This window comes from Pecten maximus, chromosome 15 (genome assembly GCF_902652985.1).
Source record: "Pecten maximus chromosome 15, xPecMax1.1, whole genome shotgun sequence".
Classification (NCBI taxonomy): domain Eukaryota; kingdom Metazoa; phylum Mollusca; class Bivalvia; order Pectinida; family Pectinidae; genus Pecten; species Pecten maximus.
In genome coordinates, this window is record NC_047029.1 from 25,591,773 (window position 1) to 25,614,111 (window position 22,339).

Genomic DNA, 22,339 nt, shown 5'->3' on the forward strand with positions numbered 1-22,339 from the left:
AAACTGGCATTTCTTTTTAGTAACATCCGCCCTTACAGGTTGCTGTCATTTCATGATATCCCTTTATGATGATGTTATGATAGCATTTCATTATGAGTGTAAAGTGATCATTTCACAATATTATATTCATGATGTTGTGGTAGTTTGTGACGCTTTATTATAATTGTCATATTGTATCAGATGGTCTTTCACAACTCTACCATTTGTATGATGTGGTACATATATAAAGGGTTGTATGGTATAGATAATAGACCGATTTTTCTAAACTGAGCTGTCTGTATTAAGAATGATATGACAGTATAAGATATATATATAATTCTTTATATTAAATCTAAACAGATAATAAACCGGTTGTCGAAATCAACCTAACATTGTTTTGCAAATTTGTCCTTCCGTTTAGAATATAGGTCAGCTTGCCTGTCGGGTATGGTGTACATTTCAATGTTTACCTTACTCTATCTAGATTTAATCTGAATACGCATGTCAAATACATTAGCTTAAAGTCAAAAAATATAAAATGCTATGCAAATAATGTGTTACGTGTAAGGCATCTACCGACTTTCTTTAAATAGGGCGATGTTTACATATGAATCATACCTAGATGGAAGACTTTTATCATACACGTTTTCATATCTATTGAGGCGTTGTGTGTTATGACACGAGTGTATATGGGTGTACCCGTAAGATGATTGACTGCAGTGTGTGCCTGACTTGCTCTAAAGACAAGAAAGTAATTGCTGTTATATCCTTTAAAAAAACATACAAAGCATAGCACACGTTATATATAATGCTTATTTTAAAGATGAAACGATATACACTTCTGTCAACATCTCACCCTTCAAGGTCATTCTTGGCCCTCATAGGCTGACTATCTTATCAGGGGAAGTAACTTATAGATCAGTATGAATTAGCTATAGCAAGGTCACGTGATACTTTCCGTCACGATTGATTGGATTTGTGCAATTTGTTATGCCTGCTACGGGAAGCAAACACTTTATACAAACTATTACGTAGAGTATTGGCCATCTTATATCTGAAGGTATACGTATCATTTGACCGTTTGGTAGAATACAAATCGGAACTCCTCGTACGCTCGCAGACGGACCGGAGACGAAGTGTTCCGATTGGTAGAATACATGTAGTACCTAGAGAGGAGAAAGAATCCAGGTAGTAAGAATGCAGATGACCTTGGATTTTTTTTTTATATCATTCGTGAGACTTTTGTAGAACCCTTCATGACTGAGTGTCGGGATTGACGGCGTTAGACCAATCTACAATGTACTTCAGATGATATGTACTGACAACAAGAAGCGTGTACAGTATGGTGAACCCATCTAACCTATTTTGGGAAAACATATCTCTACGCCAATGTTGCTAGAGTTGGTGTTTCTTTGTCTTTCAATTTAAGATATTAAATAATAAATGGCTGTACTGTAGATATATATCTGTATAGCGCAATATGTAATCAGCAAAATTACTCTATTGCGCTTCACATTACTTTGTAGGATAATATTTCAAGTGTTACACAATACACGGAACAAATAGGTACATGTAGTAATATATATCTACACGAAGCCTACGTCATAGTCTATCTACATAAATCACTGATTTTTACCAGATTTGTCGTTTTATCAAGGCTATGTCAACATAATGATTGTTTTTTTACCTACTAAAACTGTTATAATTAGACCTAACGACAAGCCCTTGTTTAATGCTGACCTTCGCCGAGAAGTTAGGAAAAGAGACAGACTTTTAAAAGTTTTTAAATCAAATTTTTATACGTTTAGTAGTTAAATATTTGAATAATTATTTGCTTGATAACTCACTTATTTATAAATACCAATCTGATTTCCAACCTGGTCGTTCTACCGTCCATCAAATGATAGAAATTTACCATACCCAATGTGAAAATTTGGAAAAGAATCAACCAACCTGTCTAGTATTTTGTGATGTCTCCAAACGTTCGATCGTGTGTGGCACAAGGGACTTTATTATACCTTTACGTGTTTTTCTCTATAAAAAAGTAATGTGATAATTTGACTATTAGCTTCGAGAGGGTTGCGCATGTGTTTCCAGGACTATCACACCGTGTGACGGTTCGAGAAAACTGTCACACGGCAAATTGTTATCTGACTCACTATATAAATGGATATTAACCAAATCTGACTGTTTTCCCAAAAGATTAATTACATGTATAAAGCATGCTACCCATGAACTGTTGCCCGGTCACATGCTTTACCGTGAATGCTTCCCAGGAACTGTTGCCCGATCAATTTCAATTTATTTATTTATTCTAAATGCAACACAGCATAGGCTATCGCGCGCTGCCCAATCAAATGCGCCTGATTACAAGCGTACATATGACAGTGACTACACTACTTGTCGTCGACAGGTTTGTAAACATCGGTCGACTGTAAACATGACTTCTAGATTTGAAGACATAATTAAACGATAAACGGGCTTTTAAATCTCATTGAGAACAGAGACTCAGCTAATACCAGGAATAACATTAAGGGTTCTCTGAGTTATTAAATTTTGAATTTCAGACTGGTTTTTTGTTGTAATTTATTCACCTCAATGGTCAGATAACAAAACAGTTGTTTCGTGCCTCATCAGTCAACAGTTTTCACTGGGTGTTGGTACTGACCAGTTGAACTGTTACCCTCGGCCTTCGGCCTCGGGGAAACAGTTCACTGGTCAGTACCAACACCTCGTGAAAACAGTTTTGACTGTTGACTGATGAGGCATGAAACAACTGTAAACTGTCACACGGTAAACTGTCACACCCCTGCTGTAATATCGTCAAAACGTTTGAAAGACACAACGACATGCAAGCGCTTAATTGACACAGATTGTTGTTGCAGACGGTACCCTAACATTTTGTTTTCTCTCACGAAACTTTGAAACATGGATCAACACACGCGTTTTCAAAACGCCACAGACGTAGAGATCGAGTCATCATTAACGAACAGAGATAACCAAAACACTAAAAGGGTCATACAAACGTCTGGCAAGTTAGTGGAGGACTATATAGCAGATTTTTCATACCAGCACAAACATCTATATAGATGTAACCGTTGGTGAGGAATTCAAGGAAACACCAGGTTCAGTATATTGGTTCTTTATTATGCATAAAGACCTACAAAACATATAACATGGACGTAGTACATTGACCGGAACAATTACAATATATTTAAGCGACAATAGTACACAACGCGACCACGGTTACAATTATGCAATAGAAATTTACATTTATATAAAATATACATGAAGACAGACTTACCAGGGCTAGCTACAATGTTGTCTGATCTGTCCAATGGCATGATGGAGAATGAACAGGGAGCGGGGAACAGGAATGATATGTGCAGGGAATAGGACGAAAAGTCCGTGCAACACTCTCATCCAATCGAACCTCTCTCATACGATGACGTTTGAGAAGAGTCCTTGCACGCACGGGACATACATGTAGTTGACACATGCATGTCCCGAGCGCCCAAGGGCTACATAGAGAAAAAAAACGTAAAGGTATAATAAAACAGTTATCAAATGGGGTAATTCGGGCAATAGCAATTTTGTCAGCCCTTCATCAACTAAAGCCCTCGTGCAACAGTTGTTGCTTCGGGGCTGACAAAATTACTATTGCCCTCATACCAGAGATCTATATATGTCTCTGCCTTATACCTATTTGATAACTGTATAGTATGTAAAGTTAGCGAATTATGGAATTAATGGAAAACTTCTAATAAGCTCAAACATATTTTGAATAGACAAACTCTGTATAAAATTTATAAGTCATATATTCTGCCTTTATTTTGATATTGTTGCGAGGTTTGGGATGGATGTTCTCTCAGTGATGCAAAAAAAAATGGAAAAATTAAATTTAGAAATTGCAAGAATAATTACCAGATTACCTTCCTTTGCTAGTAGGCTCTCATTATACTCTGAAAGTGGATTAGAACCTCTTGTAAATCGTCGTTCTAGAAGAAAACTGTAACTATTCTATAAATAACTAATCAACTCACTCCTAGTTACTTGTCCTCTTTATTACCTCCCTTGGTATCTGAAAACTCACATTATAACCTACGTGATGCAAATAATTACTCTCTATCGAATTTCAGACTTCAACTAACAAACAAAATCATTTTTCCCATCTTCGATTCGACTTTGGAATCAATTTCATCTAGAGATTAAACATAGTATCTCATATTCAGTATTTAAAAAATCTATCTCAAATAGAACACAAGTACCTACCCATTACTCAGTTGGAAATAGAAACTCTAATATATTGCATGCGAGATTAAAAAAACAAATGTAGTATTCTAAATAATTACTTTTTTCCAATCACATCTTATTGATTATCGCCAGTCAGTGTGGACATCCTATTGAGGATGCATATGAATCGAATTGTTCCGCAATGTTAACAATTTCATGCCACTAGACCTGCAAATATTATTTCATGAAAACAAAGATTTATTCATTGAAGATGATATTATGATAAGCCAAATCAATCAGACATACATTCTTGACTCAAGAAGATTTTAATTCCTCGTTTTCTCTTTTCTTATTCAGTATTGTGAAATAATATAATATATATATTGACAGTTTAAAAAAGTGTTAAAAATGTCTCTTCCGATTCCGATAGCGCAAGAGAAACGAATATTTTTTTCCAGGAGGCAATGGATCGAACGGAGAAAGCTTACCATGGAACAGGATATAACGAACATTAGAAATAGCCGTGTGTTTTTGTGCAGCGAACAGTTTAATCTTCTGCTATCGGCATCGTAATTGTTTGTTTGTTTAGTAATTAATTAAACTAAATTTATGAATAGAATATTTGAATAAATCGAATCATAATACACTTCCCCCTCTCTGTCTCTGTCTCTCTCTTTCCATCTCTCTCCAAATATAATTGTTAATGTTTCAAATATCATGTCATCTTGTACAAAAATTGTAAAAAAACATAATAATTGCGAAAGGGTTTCATATAAGTTTGAAAACTTGTGCCCAATCCTCTTGTATATATTGATACCAATAAAATATGTTTAAATCAAATAATGAATCTAAAAAAAAAATCAAAATTGTATATGTCCATAAACATGTAGTACATAAAGTGTGCTTCCTATCTGTCAATTATTAGCCGCAAATTAATTAACGGTATGACGTCAACATCGGCGAGTCATACCGAAACATATAGAGCACCGTAATTGCTTTGTACATGTATGTAGGCCTAATGGACATGCACATCTCTTCTTATGTAGAAATTCTTTAAAATCCATGGATAATGTATGATGGTATTGCGTACATGCCCATGTATTGACTCTTGTTATGTAAAAATATTTTATAATCCGTGGACAAATCTTTACGTTAATATGTCAATTTTATCATTATTATTCATTTAAAAAAAAAATTATACATGATTTTTGCAATGCTTTGTTACGGCAATTAATTTAATACTTTATCTGACATGTCAATCAAACCATTACGTGTAGAAATCTCCGATCATTGGCACGTTGTAATCAATCACTTGTCATCGATCTGCAGGTGAACGCTAGTGATCGATGACCGGATATCGATCGTCACAACTGTGTGTGAGCTGTCGAGGGCATGTCTGGGAAAAACTAGACGAGGTAAGATACACTTTCTACGTTTTAAACTAAAATTTGATGCTGAATACTTTAAAAGTTACAAATTTGATGAATTAACGTATTTATCTATTACTTATATTTGATTGTTACATATGTATATCTCTAGTAATCGAAAGACTGAAACGTGCTATATTGCAAATGTCCATCTTCGACAAAAAGCAATTATAATAGACTGAAAACAAGAATAAACTATTATATGTATATATGACAATATATAAATGTACATACTCCATGCTACTTTCACTCGCCAAGAAAGTTTTCGCATTCGTTTCTGTTGTGTCCGCCTTGATAATTAATATGTAATTTTCGAACTGATAAGCGCGATTATCATTAGACAAATGTTATTGTTAAAATTTCTTTTGTTTGTGTTATATTTCTATACTGTGGGTGGCATTTTATCATTTTTGTGAGAAGTAGTAGAATCATTCATCGTTGGAGATCAGATATTGTCATTTTGATTTCTATAGAGATACTGTGTAATCGTTTTTTCGTATTTATTTCCATGTCTCCAAATGGTTCTTGCGCTTGATTCAAAATTCACATGCACATATTTTTGTTTATCCCGGAGACTGACTATGGTGTTTTGTAAACAAATACTGCACATATGTATCCTCGTATATGCAGCATGTGGTATTTATTGATTTTAATGAAAACTACAGATGTTTTAGCCGATCGGTATCACATAATTCGTTATTTACAACTTAGAATGATTCTCGGATTTTCATTTTGAAATAAACCGTACGGGAAACACAAGTGGTAAACCAGTCCATGAAATTTCAAACAAATCTAGTTTCCTATCCGGAAATATATCCGGTATATAGTTTAATATAGTGATGTATATGTGTGATCTCCGCTCTCCCACGTACCCTACCACAGACACCATGTGATCTCCGCTCTCCCACGTACCCTACCACAGACACCATGTGATCATTCATATAAAATTAAGATTTAATTATGCGTCTATAATAACGTGTGTGCCAGTAGAAATATATACATATGTTTTTGCCCTTAAGGTTTATACAAATGTTTAATCTTGAAAAGACCCCTTTCGCATTTTGGTGGCATAAATACATGTATCTAATGCATATATTTCTTTTTTCAATTTTCTTCAGATTCCAAATGAAAGGACATACACGACAAGTTCGTGGATAACTCCAACATCGACATCATTATGTGGATTAATGGCCATCAAACCAAGGAATAAAATATTTACTATGTTACAAAGGAAATAAGAAGTGGAGACTGTGACAACGTTCTAAGTAAACAAAAATAAATATGATGCATTTTCCAAACAGGTGTCCAAACATTTAATGAATTCTCCAGAAAATTGACACTGAGAGTGAGTGAATGGACTTATACAATTTTTCTAGAAAATTTACCGAAAATGTAAATGTATGCTTCTTTGAATATTTAGGACAACATTACACGATCTCAAAATGAGTAACGGTACAACCAGTGTTTCAAACGGTGATAAGTTAAGTCCGGAGTACAAGAAAAAGGCGAAAGGGCCCCTCATTACCCCAGCGATCAAGCCGTGTACTTATCAGGGGACAAAAGGCAGTGTCGAGGTCCTAGATATAAAGGTACCCATCAAAGGAAACGGCCATACAAGTTGGACGGAGCCCCACTTCACTAGGGGCTATACCCAAACGACGCGTGTCCATTTCTTTAGCCCGGGACGATGACGTCACGCGAAAGCCCGTGGGTGATGACAAAGATTGCCGTCGAGAGATCACTTACATCGGGCATGGCTCATTGGATACGTCGCGAAAGGTTAAAGGTGAACATGGCGGGTTCATCGGCCGTATGAGAAATGATTTAACGTATAGATCTAAGTTTTTACAAACTTTGTCTATATTCTGGGCATTCTCGGTTCTGGTGAGTCATACCTATATTTCTTGTCTATCTATTGTAGTATACATTTATCAAACTTTCGAATATAATTATATAATGTTTTATTTTATAAACTGCTTTATGATAAATAGAAATTACATTCATCTTAAAGGAAGTGAATATTCCGGACATTACTGTCAGTCATCCGGATCCATAAAGTGGTAGTTAAAAAAAACAAATCTATTTGATCGAGTAGCGAAAAAGAAGGGAAAAACAGCATGGAATTGTGATGAAGTTTTTGTTGGTTCATTTTTAGACACTACAAAGAAATCGAACCTGATATACATTTCAGTATAAGTCTGTCTCTTTTGTAAACCAAATTCCTCTTGTTTTTATCTCATAGTTAAATTTGATATATTAGAACGTTTTGTATTACGACATCCTTTGATAAACTACCGGTTCTCTTTGTTGGTCTTTGGATTTTTGTAATAAAAGACATGAAAAGGTGAAATTACACGATATACATAATCGGAAAAAAATCGGCTAATTCCGTCGAGACTCGAGAATAGATAGGGTGAAGTGCGCTTACAATTGATTGAACATTATTTCGAAACTATAAGTATTCAAGAGGTATCCTATCGGAGGGAAATGGCACTAAGACATGTTATCCAGTTTAGTTTGATTTTAGTTTAATTTTTTTTGTAATTGATATGTATACAATCTATAGAGTCTGTTTTGTTGTGTTAAAATAATAGATTGAAACATGGCTTCGGAGAACTAAAATATCTCTACCCAAGAGTTGTCTTTCCTTACATTAATTAAAACAAATTAACTACAAAAAATGCTTTGGATCCGAACATTAAAATATAATGCCAACCGCCTAATTTTATGATGTTTGTTTCATTTTAGGGATGGACTATTGGTCAGTTTGGTCCGTCCTTCCTCGACCTGCAGGTCATCACGGGGTCAAGTCTGAGAGAGGGGTCAGCCTTTATGACCGCCCACTCCGTAGGGTACCTCCTAGGTTCATTGACCAGCGGTCTAGTGTTTGACAGTCTGGACAAGGTATTACTGGTGTTTTATCCTGTCCTAGGGAACGCCGTCACCATCGCCGTCATCCCCTGGTGCTCTCCGTATGGCCTCATGGTATTCTCACACTGGGTCAAAGGTCTCTTCAGTGGCGGACTGGATGCTGGTAGGTATTTTAATGTTCAGTATGCTTATAGATTATTACAAATTACAATATTTTAAATCAAGCAATAATTCCGGATAATGCTATAGATCAGTAGTTACGTTTAGGATATGTAAATATAATGAAACCATACATATATAAAGTGTCAACACGAGCTTCAATGACAAAAAGAGGGCATTAATATATTAAAAAAAAAGAAAAAAAAAGTACAACAACAACAAATTAAGAAAAAAAATATAAATAAAAAAAAACCAAAAAAAACACACACAAAAACAAAAATAACATAAAGAGTATCAGTGCTACCAAGGGATTTGCCATGAATTCCTAATCCACGATCGATATTTTTATACATAAAACACATAATTATCGACCGTGTATTGAAACTTCGCGCCAAGTCCCTGTGGTATACATGTATAACTATACTTCGCTTGTTAAAAAGCAATAAACATACTCGGCATGTAGAATCACAGTCACTATCTACATGTATGATTAACTCGAATGATACTAGGGTCACCAAAAGGTTACATGTTTGACCATTTGATACTGGCCGCCTTTTGCAAGGATATTGAAAAAATCCAAATCCAATATTTAAGAATTCAATAAAACTAATTTCATAGTTGATGAGGCATAGCACCTTATAGGGACCAACAAGCTGATTTGCATAAATACCAGGTTATAGTTATATATTTTTTGATTAGTTTACGACAACAGAATATTGACTATAGTCAGTGAGCCGAAACATGGCAACGAGCGAGGTCGTGTAGGCAATAAACCATTAACTAATTATTAGTTTGATACACACGTTAATTATTAGTTTGATACACACGTGTGTATATGGACCGGGGTTAGGTAATATATGTCAAGTCCCTGTGGGAAATTCAAAGCATTTATATGTTCATGTTTATAAAACATAAATATTCCTGTAGGAGCTCAAAGAAACCTACGCCAGTATATGTACGAACTCTTTCCCCAAAGTTTTAATACAACCTTAATTGTCATATTTCTTTATCTCACAAAATAAACTATGGATATGGACTAATATAATTAGTTTCTACAGAACTTGTTACTAAGAGGTTAGCTGTCAACTTTCTTGAGTCAGTGTGTAGATATTATTATAAGTAGTTGAGATTAATTAGTATTTTTTCTCTAATTATCTATCACTAATTGTTTTGAAATGTGATCACGTTTCTTTCGTTGATCTACAATGTAAATGTACCGAGCTATGTTTAATTTTCAGTGTGTAATGCCGAGACTGTGTATATATGGGGAGACGAAGGGAGATCGTTCATGCAAGCTCTCCATTTCTCGTTCGCAATGGGAGGAATCCTTGCACCCATGGCAACGGCGCCATTTTTGGTCGATGATCCTGAAATACGAAATCTTACGATGATGAAACAGTTGTTGAGAAAACCACGTAGTTTACTCGGGAATGACACAGCTTTCTACGACACAGTCAGTTCCGCTTTAGGATTTACTACAGAAAGTGTAAATTCAACCTTAGAAATCATAACATACAACGTCACTTCCTTTTTGAATTCATCTACTTCCGGTCTTTCATTATCGATGATGAATGAACAGCTTAATGCAACATTGTCTCCACTATTTGAAACCACGATGATGTCGTTAGGACAAATTTCAACTATCACAGCGCCATCTATAATAAACTCTACGACGACCGTCGTTACAAGTACGTTCCCACCTCAGCTACCCGATGAACCATCTCAGCTTTGGAAAGCCTGTTCAATAACATCAGCAATGGGGCTTACAGCGTGCATTCCGTTTATTATCATGCGTCTAAAGAGATCAAAACTAAAAATGGCAAGTGGCCGGAAGACGAGGAAAAGTTACTGCGCATTCTGCCACTGTCCACAAAAGCTCTGATTTTGTTCAATATGAGTATGTTACTTGGAACCTACAGTGCTATCGAGGATACATTTGCAGGATTTCTGACAACGTTTTGTGTGAAGCAAATGAAATGGACGAAAGCGATGGGGTCCTTTACAACCTCAGTATATTGGGCTTCCTTTGGGGGTGGCCGCTTTGTAGGAATCTTTCTAGTAAAGATGTGTGATCCCGTGCGGATAATAACATTGTATTCCACACTGCTTGTTCTGTCGTTCGTAGGGCTGTACTGCACTTCCACGGGCCAGTTTGATGGCGGAGTGTGGGTATGTGCTTTCCTGGGCGGATTTGCCCTATCCGTGATATTCCCGACTATCTTTACGTGGACGGAAGCGGAGCTTCTCCCTGTAACCGGGAAAATCGCCTCCATTTTCTTGATTGCGTCATCAAGTGGAACGATGGTGAATCCGATCGTTCTTGGCTATCTGATGGACTCATTGACCCCTATGTGGTTCTGCTATTTACTTCTAGGGGAAAGCATCGCCATGTATATTTTATTTCTGTCCGCCTTAAACATAGCGAGAGTTGTCAGAAACAGGCAACGTTTGAGTGAGTTGGCGGCCGAGTACGGCATCGCAGAAGACGACGATGATAATGATATTTCAAACGAAGACGACATCGACGAAAAGGATGACGGTCGAGAAATTGCAACCAAAGAGGAGAAAGAAAAACTATTAGCGGAACAAAGACGGCAAGAATTTGAGGAAATGATGAGTTCGAGATCCATGTGCATAGACATAAATGACATTGATCATAGTGACAAACTGATTTTTATTGACAGTTTAAAGAAATGATTTAATGAACAATATGATGTAAGGATACTTAGATGATTTACAATGTAGACTAAATAGAACGCCCTCAAAGTGTGAAAGTGTAGTATAATTGTATATACAGGTGCCTTAGCTTCAAACTATTCATATTCCAAATCGTGCAATTTCGCGGATTTTACAAGAAATTGCTCTTATGTCATTCCCAGTTTTAGCATTGCTTTAATTTCATTTCAAAGACTTCCAGAACAAAAAACAAAAACAAAACAAAAAACGAAAAACAAAAGACGGACATATAATGAAATAATTGTTAATTTGCTTTACTCGATATTCTTGTCGTTTGTATTGCTTTTATTTCACATTAAATAGAATTAACTATTTTGTTCTGAAAATTAATCGTAGAAAATAATGTACTCAGTACACAGCCCATTAAATTAATTCAAAGAAAGAAAGAAGTAACAAAAGAAAAGTCCCCCAGGTATCACAATGTTGCGCTTGTTTAATGTACAATAAATGTGGATATAGAATATAGTCAAACTGTCTCTAAGACCACGTGTAAATAACCAAAACCTGTCTATAAAGACCACTTGTTTTAATAGCTACCAACCAATAAAGGTACATTTTCGCTACTCCCTTGAGCGGCCTTAATAGACAGGCTCCACTGTGTCGTTTGCTCATGTAGGGTGATACATAAGTAGTCCCGACTTATTTCTGTGAAACTGTGGAAATAAAGAAGAAATAAAGAATTTCGCTAGCTTAATTAAAGTCTTTTGTTGTCCACTACATTTTATTTTAGTGCTGCTTCTATTGTCTATGTGTGTATACTTGTCTCTGTGCTTGTAAAGTCATTTGCCTTCATGTGTTGATTTTTTTCGTAAATTTGAAAGCAAACACATGTAAAAGAAATGTTTTTTACAATATAAGGGAGACAACTCGTGTATGCTTGCACCACTATTACAATACATTGTATAACGAAAACCAGGTAAACGTTGCTGTTTTATGTTATACTGTATACATGTATACATCTTACAATTCATTCTAAGATAAGGCATTCCGGTCTGAAATACGTATTTTGATTGGTGTACATGTATGGTATCATCTCTTACCACACACGTACAGTGACGTCGCTGTTTGTAACGTCGCATTTGATTGGCCCAAAAATTTCCGTGTACGTACCAGTTTCTTAGATGAAGGCATTTCTAAAAGAATATGACTCCATAAAGAAGAAAAAACAATCTAATCCTTAAAGACAGGGATTGTACTATAATATAAAGACCGTCGGTTGGGAATTCGTACCAAGTCCTTTGTGACAGCAGACACACTTTATCACAAAATATACAAATTAACACCTAGAGTCAAAAAGCCTATTTGATTATTACTGCCAAATGAAAAACTTATAAGTGTTCTTGAAAATAAAGGAGAAAACAATAAGATATCGTCAATTTATTATTGAGCCGTTTTGAATTTAAAAAATAAAATAGAGAAATTCATACTAACACGAACAGGAATACAACAGTCTATTTTTGTATTCAATCGGTAATAATAACTCTTTTGTCCATAACACCTTTAGATCATTATTCTATATAAAACGCATTTTTTATTTGATAAGGATATTATGATCTTATCAATATGGCCATGGATCATCATAGCAACGCGTTGCTAGGGGATATATCAGACATTTTCCCATTGTCGATAGGTTGTATTACGTCTCATTAACAAACCAGGGTCATTTAAGGACGTGCCAGATTTGGAGGTGAAGGTAAGCCGAAGTACCCGGAGAAAAACCACAGGTCTACGGTCAGTACCAGAAAACTGCCACACGTGGGTTTTGTACTCACGAACCAGAGGTGGGGTGCTGGTGATAGAGTCGGAACCCCTTAACCACTCAGCCACCGCGGCCCTGGCCAAGATCAAACATCATTAATACTCAGAAGAGAAGTTGAAAGGATAGGAATTTATGAACTCCTGTTAATGTTTTTTCCCACTTTCAATCTCTTAGTACGATTTTACGACCTACTTTATGTACAATCCCGTGCGCGATAGCGCGATATGTTGGGTAACTGTTAAACATATGTACGAGGTGAATCTATTTCCCCAGTGGTTCTAGCTTGCTGTCGTATTTAAAACACACAAAAATCGTCATCGACGGATAGACGAACTACAGACAAAAAGTTTATATAAAAGCATTTGAATACCATTATAATTTTAAGAAACCCAATAATGAGAGTTATCTCCCTTGAGTCGTGTTTACCGAAAACTAGATACACGAATCAAATTCCTCACAATAAAATATGTACACGAACTATATGTTTATAAGTTAATTCAGATACTTTTTGTTGCGCATGTCTCTTGAGTACTTCCTAGATATTGGTTCATAAATACAAATGTATCATATCGATGTGATATGGTCTAATTTCAAAGTGTATTGGAAATTTAACGAGCCGAAAGCAAAAGTGTTGCAGCGGGTTCAAACATGTGGCCGAGTATGAAATGGCGACTACGTTTTGGCAGGGGCGAACAACAAGGTAATTAATATACATGTATATGAACTCACATACAGGTAATTCTATAGTATAAGTCGGTCTTCTATCTTAGCTTTAACGTTACGAAGCTGAATTGTGTAGCATGTTATTTTGAAGCTATACTCACGAGCTAGAGACCTCGCGTGTTACTCACGAAGTCAGTGCCCGACTAACTGAAATCTGACCATTTTCTCGATTTTTCATGACGCCAAGTGACAGTTCTATGGCATGATATATATACTTCATCATGTACTAAACTATAGTTAAAAAATCTGTCTGCCGATTGAGACATTTCAGCGACATATATATCTTCAGCAGTTTGCCTGTTATCTGATAATCCCAAAATTGCGTCGGCCGATTGAGTTACTAACCTTGATATTATGTTTCGGGTATATTAACAGACGAGGTCAGTACCCGAGGGAATATTGTGAATACTCATCATCAGCCATTACAGTTGGACCTTTTGAGATTGTCACCAGTTTCTCTGGAACGATCTTGATTTCAACCTTGTTAAGGTCAGAGTAGTTAAGGTCATATGTTATACCTGCTATGCGGTAAACTATTGGGTGACCGAATTATGAAGAAATATATATGGGATATCTCTTGTTAACGTATGTCGGCTTTCGGAAATTAAAAAATAAATACATAAATAAAAATTGAAAAAAAAAACATTTATAAGATTTTAATAACACTGGCTATCCCTCTTTTCTCATTGAAGAGAATATATATATTTAAACAACGGGATAGAAGAATCATTTATAGCAAAAAACAAAACAAAAACAAACTTTAAAAAAAAAAACACACACAGACACACACACACAAAAAAACAACAACAAAAACAAACAAAAACAAAAAAACAAAAACAACACGAAAAACAAAACAACATAAAAACTCATCCAATTAATTCCTGGGCAGTTTTCAGCCATTTACTTGATTGACGCGCGATATCGATGACCTGATCACCGTTGATATAAACTTGTACTTTTGTAATGAAGACCCAGATATCAATCGATTTTAATGGGGTTTTTTTTATAGCTGTTAATGTGTTAACATAAGTGACTTGAACTCGCGGTAATTCAAGATAATGGCCATTTAATTAAATCGAGTCTAATTCTTATAAATTGATATCATGATCCCGTAGAAGAAATGCCTATTTGTGTAGTTTTTTGGTAATGATTTATCCTGACGAGGTATCTCAGGTCGAGAGCACTTTTACAAAAGAGAAATGGATACAGCCCGTCCTGTCGATTGATTACAGATTTTTTATTAGTGTCCTCTCGTCTGGTGATTAGACCTTGGCTATAGGTTACATAGCTTTTTGTTAACGCGTTTTGCTCTAGTTTTGCCTTTCTGAATCTAATATATGTAAATACGTTTATTTTTATAATAAAAAAAAAACCCAAAAAGCAATGAAATAATAATAAAAAAAAAAGTCAAAAAACCCAATTTCTCGTTATTCCAAACATTTGAGCAATTTAAATTATTTAGTGTCTATGTATTGTTCGCTATTGTTTTCTTTTATGGGAAGTTAGTAAAAAAAAAGGGTGGGGGGGGGGGGGGGGGTAGAAAAACGTCAAAATCTTAAGGAACAAATAGTCTATCAAGCTTCACATACATATTCTCTTTGTTTCCAGGGTAAAGATAAAACTGGCCATAGCAAGTCAACTCGCACGCACTTTCATTCTAAAAACGTCACATTCGCGTCATCATTTTATGTTAGCAATCGTATGTCAGATAATTGATATATCCCTCCCGTAAAGACAGAAATCTTATGGTTCGGACTTAAGCACGAAACCATCGCTCGCGTGGGGGTTATGACTTGATGATAGTAATATACATATATAGCGATGGAAAGCATAGAGAGGGAGCAGGATCGTTAAATGGCTGTTCCACGGAATACATTGTGTTTTAGTCAATTTTTGATAAATCGAACTTGACTTAGCAACCACAATAAAACGGTAGAGAAAAATGTATTGCGTTTGGTTTCAGTATTTTTTTTAAATTTGTTTTCTTTATTTAAAAAAAAAAATATATAATTTCATTTGAGAAAAATTATTAACTCGTTGTGGATTTGCTCCATCGAAAAATACTGACGTCATATGTTTATGGTGTCAGAATGGTGTTGTTTCACTGTTATTACTGTCGAATTACAGGGCATGTAAGGCCATTCATGTGATAAAATTAATGTACCAAAAGTGAAATATTGATAGAGATAAAAACTACAGAGCGAATATTACATGGATAATTTGTGCAATCATCCATCGATTCACGTGTTGGTCTTCTGTTTATTTCTATGTCTGTCTTAATTTGACGTAAACGTGTTATTGTACACAACAGTTTTCTCTGTGTAATTGTTAAATTCTACTGCGTTTAGGGAATAATTAGAGTTGGAGGGACTGACATTCAAGCTTTGTATAAGAAATTATTATCAGTTTCGTTAATCAAACAAAAATAACAAAAATACATTATTTTAATGTTTTGTTCTCGTACATACCAAGCGTATTGAAAATTGTTCAGCTACGTAGCCATTCCGATACAAACTTTCATAGTATCAGAAAGAAGCTTGAAAAATGTCTTCCTAATTGGAACCAACAGACATGTTCATTGGTACTAGTAGATATGTTCATTGGTACGAGTTGATATGTTCATTGGCACTAGTAGATATGTTCATTGGTACTAGTATATATGTTCATTGGTACTAGTAGATATGTTCATTGGTACTAGTTGATATGTTCATTGGTACTAGTAGATATGTTCATTGGTACGAGTTGATATGTTCATTGATACTATTAGATATGTTCATTGGTACTAGTATATATGTTCATTGGTACTAGTAGATATGTTCATTGGTACTAGTAGACATGTTCATTGGTACTAGTAGATATGTTCATTGGTACGAGTTGATATGTTCATTGGTACGAGTTGATATGTTCATTGATACTATTAGATATGTTCATTGGTACTAGTATATATGTTCATTGGTACTAGTAGATATGCTCATTGGTACTAGTAGATATGCTCATTGGTACTAGTAGATATGCTCATTGGTACTAGTAGATAAGTTCACTGGTACTCGTAGATAAGTTCATTGGTACTGGTAGATAAGCTCATTGGTACTAGTAGATATGCTCATTGGTACTAGTAGATATGTTCATTGGTACTAGTATATGTGTTCATTGGTTCTAGTAGATAAGTTCATTGGTACTAGTAGATATGTTCATTGGTACTAACAGATGTGCTCATTGGTACTAGTAAATATGTTCATTGGTACTAGTAGATAAGTTCATTGGTACTAGTAGATATGTTCATTGGTACTAGTATATGTGTTCATTGGTTCTAGTAGATATGTTCATTGGTACTAACAGATGTGCTCATTGGTACTAGTAAATATGTTCATTGGTACTAGTAGATAAGTTCATTGGTACTAGTAGATAAGTTCATTGGTACTAGTAGATAAGTTCACTGGTACTCGTAGATATGTTCATTGGTACTAACAGATGTGTTTATTGGTACTAGTATATATGTTCATTGGTATAAGTATATATGGTCATTGGTACTAGTTGATAAGTTCATTGGCACTAGTATATATGTTCATTGGTACTAGTAGCTATGTTCATTGGTATTAGTATATATGTTCATTGGTACTAGTAGACATGTTCATTGGTACTAGTAGATATGTTCATGGTACGAGTTGATATGTTCATTGGTACGAGTTGATATGTTCATTGATACTATTAGATATGTTCATTGGTACTAGTATATATGTTCATTGGTACTAGTAGATATGCTCATTGGTACTAGTAGATATGCTCATTGGTACTAGTAGATATGCTCATTGGTACTAGTAGATAAGTTCACTGGTACTCGTAGATAAGTTCATTGGTACTGGTAGATAAGCTCATTGGTACTAGTAGATATGCTCATTGGTACTAGTAGATATGTTCATTGGTACTAGTAGATATGTTCATTGGTACTAGTAGATATGTTCATTGGTACTAGTAGATATGTTCATTGGTACTAGTATATGTGTTCATTGGTACTGGTAGATAAGCTCATTGGTACTAGTAGATAAGTTCATTGGTACTAGTAGATAAGTTCATTGGTACTAGTAGATAAGTTCACTGGTACTCGTAGATATGTTCATTGGTACTAACAGATGTGCTCATTGGTACTAGTAAATATGTTCATTGGTACTAGTAGATAAGTTCATTGGTACTAGTAGATAAGTTCATTGGTACTAGTAGATAAGTTCACTGGTACTCGTAGATATGTTCATTGGTACTAACAGATGTGTTTATTGGTACTAGTATATATGTTCATTGGTATAAGTATATATGGTCATTGGTACTAGTTGATAAGTTCATTGGCACTAGTATATATGTTCATTGGTACTAGTAGCTATGTTCATTGGTATTAGTATATATGTTCATTGGTACTAGTATATATGTTCATTGGTACTAACAGATGTGTTCACTGGTACTAGTAGGTGTTTTCATTGATACTAGTAGACATTTTCATTGCAATACGTATAAAAGACCCAATCCTACAATGAAGACATCAAAATGGACAATTTATATTATAAGATGCAGAGGAGGCACCGAAGTTGTCATTGGCAATTAGAAAAAAAAATCAGAATGCCGAAACCCGGGATCGAACCAGGGACCTTTAGATCTTCAGTCTAACGCTCTCCCAACTGAGCTATTTCGGCCCGACATAAGATAAGCTCTTATCGAATAAATCGCGCGGGTCAACGCCGGATAAAACGACATTTGAATTAAATATACATGTAATGTACATAGACCTGAATTTAGACATAGTATATATATATTGCCATGGCTGTAACTCCGAATTGTGGCTTTAAATTGATTGAGCATCCGCCTTATTCACCTGATCTCGCTCCATCAGACTTTCATCTACAATGTATTTCTAACACTAAAAACAGCTACTTCAGGCATCCTAACCCTAACATGCAGTGTATGACCCCTTAAACACCACTGGCAAAAGTGTATAGATACTGAAGGGGATTATGTTGAAAAATGATACATGTACAATATGTCCGGCAAAATTCAAAAAATTCAATATGAAGCTCACAACTTATCAATCAGCCCTCGTATAGTGTAAAGAAACTTGAACTGATGCATATCATATACATGTATATACATGTATATATCATATAGTGTACAGAAACTTGAATATATATACATGTGTATATAATATGATTAAGGAAATCAATATGTTCACGGGTATTTGTTTAAGACATGCTTAAGACAGAATATCAGAGTCAGTTAAGTAATTAGACTTGTTAATATATCAGATGCAAACACAAAAGCATTTTTATTTTTGAGTTAAATATAATTCAAATTGTTAACAGGACAATATTAGACAGATATTTTCATTGTAGATGAAATCATTGGTACTTTTATAGCGTTGTGTTTCCCGATAAGGCGTGCCTATTATAAATTTAGTTAAAACATTAACGCTGATGACAACCTTGAAAAAGTTAAAGAACTTAATGCATACAAATTGCTGAAAATGATCGAAATTAATCTAGTTTAACGCCGTAACCAAGGTGACGGGAACAGATTTCATGCGCCGTTGGTGCTGACATGGTGAATTGGATTCAACGTCAAAACCTGAGAGGAATGTTTACTGTGGGAATGTGTGAGGAAGAGGGATTATTGATCACCCTTCTGCATTGTAAACAGAAAAATCTCATCCCTCAAGATCAGATTTTATAGCTTTAGCATTCGGCAAAGACTCATTCTAGACTTGAGAAATCTCATACCCTGACATTACATGTATATATTTATATGTATATATACATTATATTTTTTCTGTCAAAATCAAACAGGAGTGGTGTAAAGACATACCGATTCTCCATGCGGCCCAGTTTCATTATATTGTACATAGTAGTTGACTGTCTGTAACGGTAACTGCTACACATAAAAAAGACTTTTGTATTAATTTTATGGATTCTTAGGTACTGTCTTTAAATTATGTCGTAGCATCACCTCATTGCCTCGCCTTATGTGTCTACTTCCGCAATAGTCTTTACAAAATCATTGTATGGCAGTGGTATATGTTTCTCTAAAGACGCCTTAAAACTCTTTCCGAGATAACATACGGTACCATCGTTTGAAATACAGATTTTTTTCTAAAGATATAGTACTTTGACGTGCCGAGCTGTGCCCGGCGAAACGATCCTAATTAGGTTTTTATACGTTAGAGTAGGAGTACGCATGTCAACATTTATCCTCCTGTTGTGATCATTAATTTCAAACGCTGAATGAATCAATCTACAGATTCACTCCTATATATCCGTTTAAGAAACCTGGGCACTTGGATCCACCAGTACCGGGATTCGGTTAGTAATTATCGCCTCCGGTCGACCTCGTGTTTCATAAGTGTTATTTCATCTGCCAATCTTAGTTTTGATTCCTAATGATAAGTACAATAACCCCCCCCCCCCCCCCCCCCCCCCCCCCCCTTACATTGTATATGTTGTATGATGGATATTCGTATTGTATGACGTGCATTTATTACATTTTTACCAGTGGATTATTCAAAATTGGACACTGGACTGGTGAAAATATCACTTTTTCTGATTTGTCCAATCAAGAACACTTCCTACAAGCGACAGTGGGGAGAATTGAAAGCTGAGACATATATTTTGCTATAAAAAGTAATAAAAACAAAATATCCAACAGTATTTTCGGTAACATCAAATACACTGTATATTCCACGTTACACACTCGTGAAAGATATCAAAATATTAGCCCCTCTCGTGAAATATAGATATCCTCTATGCATTTTTTTCTAAATCAAGTTTCAAAAGGGGAAAACATATCAAATATATACGTACACGTAGCCATGATCCTTTTTCCAGACTGTCATGCGATTTTATTTAAGGGTCATCTATATAGCAGAATAATGTTGAATTTCAAACACGAATAAATATCTTAAAATTTGCACAAAAATAGTCATGTAATATACCAAAATGTTTGTTTGGACATGTAGTGTCTTAAAATCACAAATAATTTGATGTAGATGCTAACAATTTCTTCTATAGAGTTACTTTGTGGTAAGTTGTAGCATGGAATAATTCTAAGTCACAAAAATAACCAAACCTGAAAAATAGCCCAGCTGTCATGCTCACAAGTGTCCATAGCACAGGTTAGGAGCATTTGTTTGACCGGATTTGACTTTATGTACGTAGAAATGCAAATGGCGGCTGTGGATGATATTACACAAATATGGCATAAAGGGAGGCATTTCAGTCTTTAAAAATACTCCTATATCATACTTTTAAGACATCTGATTATAGTAAGAATGAACTTTTTAAGACAAATTGTCAAACTGATGAGCTTTGGGCCTTATTCAGAAATATATATCTTTTACCCCTAACTCAACGGATGAACATTTTCCCCTAAAAACAGTCTTCCTGCCATGTCTAGAGTTCTCTATAGTATCTAATATGAACATTTTTGACGTTTGAAATACCTTTTTATATGCCATAATTGTGTGATAATATTCACAACCGCCATTTGCATTTCAAGGTCTAGATAAAATCAGTGTTAATACATATCATAAAGTCCAATCTAGTTAAACCAATGCTCTTATTTTGTGCTTTAGACCCTTGTTAACAAAACGCCATGGCTGTTTTGCACAATAAATGCGATACAAATGAGTTAATTACATGTATGTCCCCCTGAAACATGCATTTTTCTCATGTTTTGTTGAAATTTACGAACTACTGAACACATTAAATGTCAACAGCAAGGCCCACAGTTTGACATGATGCATATCAAAATTTTATCAAGTTACTTCTATTAAATTGCACCCTAGTAGGGATGTATAGCCTTGCAAAATATCAACTGTTTTGGCTGGATTTGCTGTTTAGATACCCCTTAAAATGAATATCTTTATTCAACAGATCGAATAGATACAATATTCTATACATATACGTTTTCCTAGACACACCGGAATCCAGCAAAGCTCGGAGGGCCGTTTTCAACAGCTTGTAACAATGGCATTTAACAATAGTGACGTTTTATTCCCAAGAGAGTTGACGTCGACATAAGGACATATTCCTTGGGCATTTCAGGAACGTGTATTGGGTCCTAAATTATAATTATATACCCCAGGGCAGTGTTTCAATGTCCAACAAATTGCCACATGTACATGGAATAGTCTCAATATAATAGCTTGTCATCTTCATAGATCATTCCATGTGTAAACAAGATACAATCGTATCGCGTAGAGTTCACACGTCTACAATAACACCACAGTTCAGATTGGTCCTGAGCAGCAAGTTCCGGGGGAAATGTACGACGAGTTGCGAAGCAGGAAAAAAATGAAAGTTTGTAAAGAAAATTGATCAGCATATGTGCATATATCCTTTTTGGTTAGTAATGATTGGGGTAAAATTGAGAGCTATGCTGTGCCATTCACAGCACTCGTATAGAAAACTATCGCGCC

The 22,339-nt window shown here is 35.2% G+C and overlaps 1 protein-coding gene and 1 non-coding gene across 2 annotated transcripts; one reads left to right on the forward strand and one right to left on the reverse strand.

Annotated features, from left to right (window-relative positions):
- Positions 1-6,764: 6,764 nt before the first annotated feature.
- On the forward strand, positions 6,765-11,625 carry LOC117343177. The gene is given in 4 exon segments (XM_033905508.1): positions 6,765-7,523; positions 8,388-8,673; positions 9,908-10,472; positions 10,475-11,625. Coding segments are annotated over 4 exon segments (1,815 nt in total). The 5' UTR covers positions 6,765-7,451; the 3' UTR covers positions 11,367-11,625.
- A 6,871-nt stretch (positions 11,626-18,496) lies between these two features.
- Positions 18,497-18,569, reverse strand: Trnaf-gaa. The gene has a single exon. It is a non-coding gene; the product is annotated as a tRNA-Phe (tRNA).
- Positions 18,570-22,339: the final 3,770 nt, after the last annotated feature.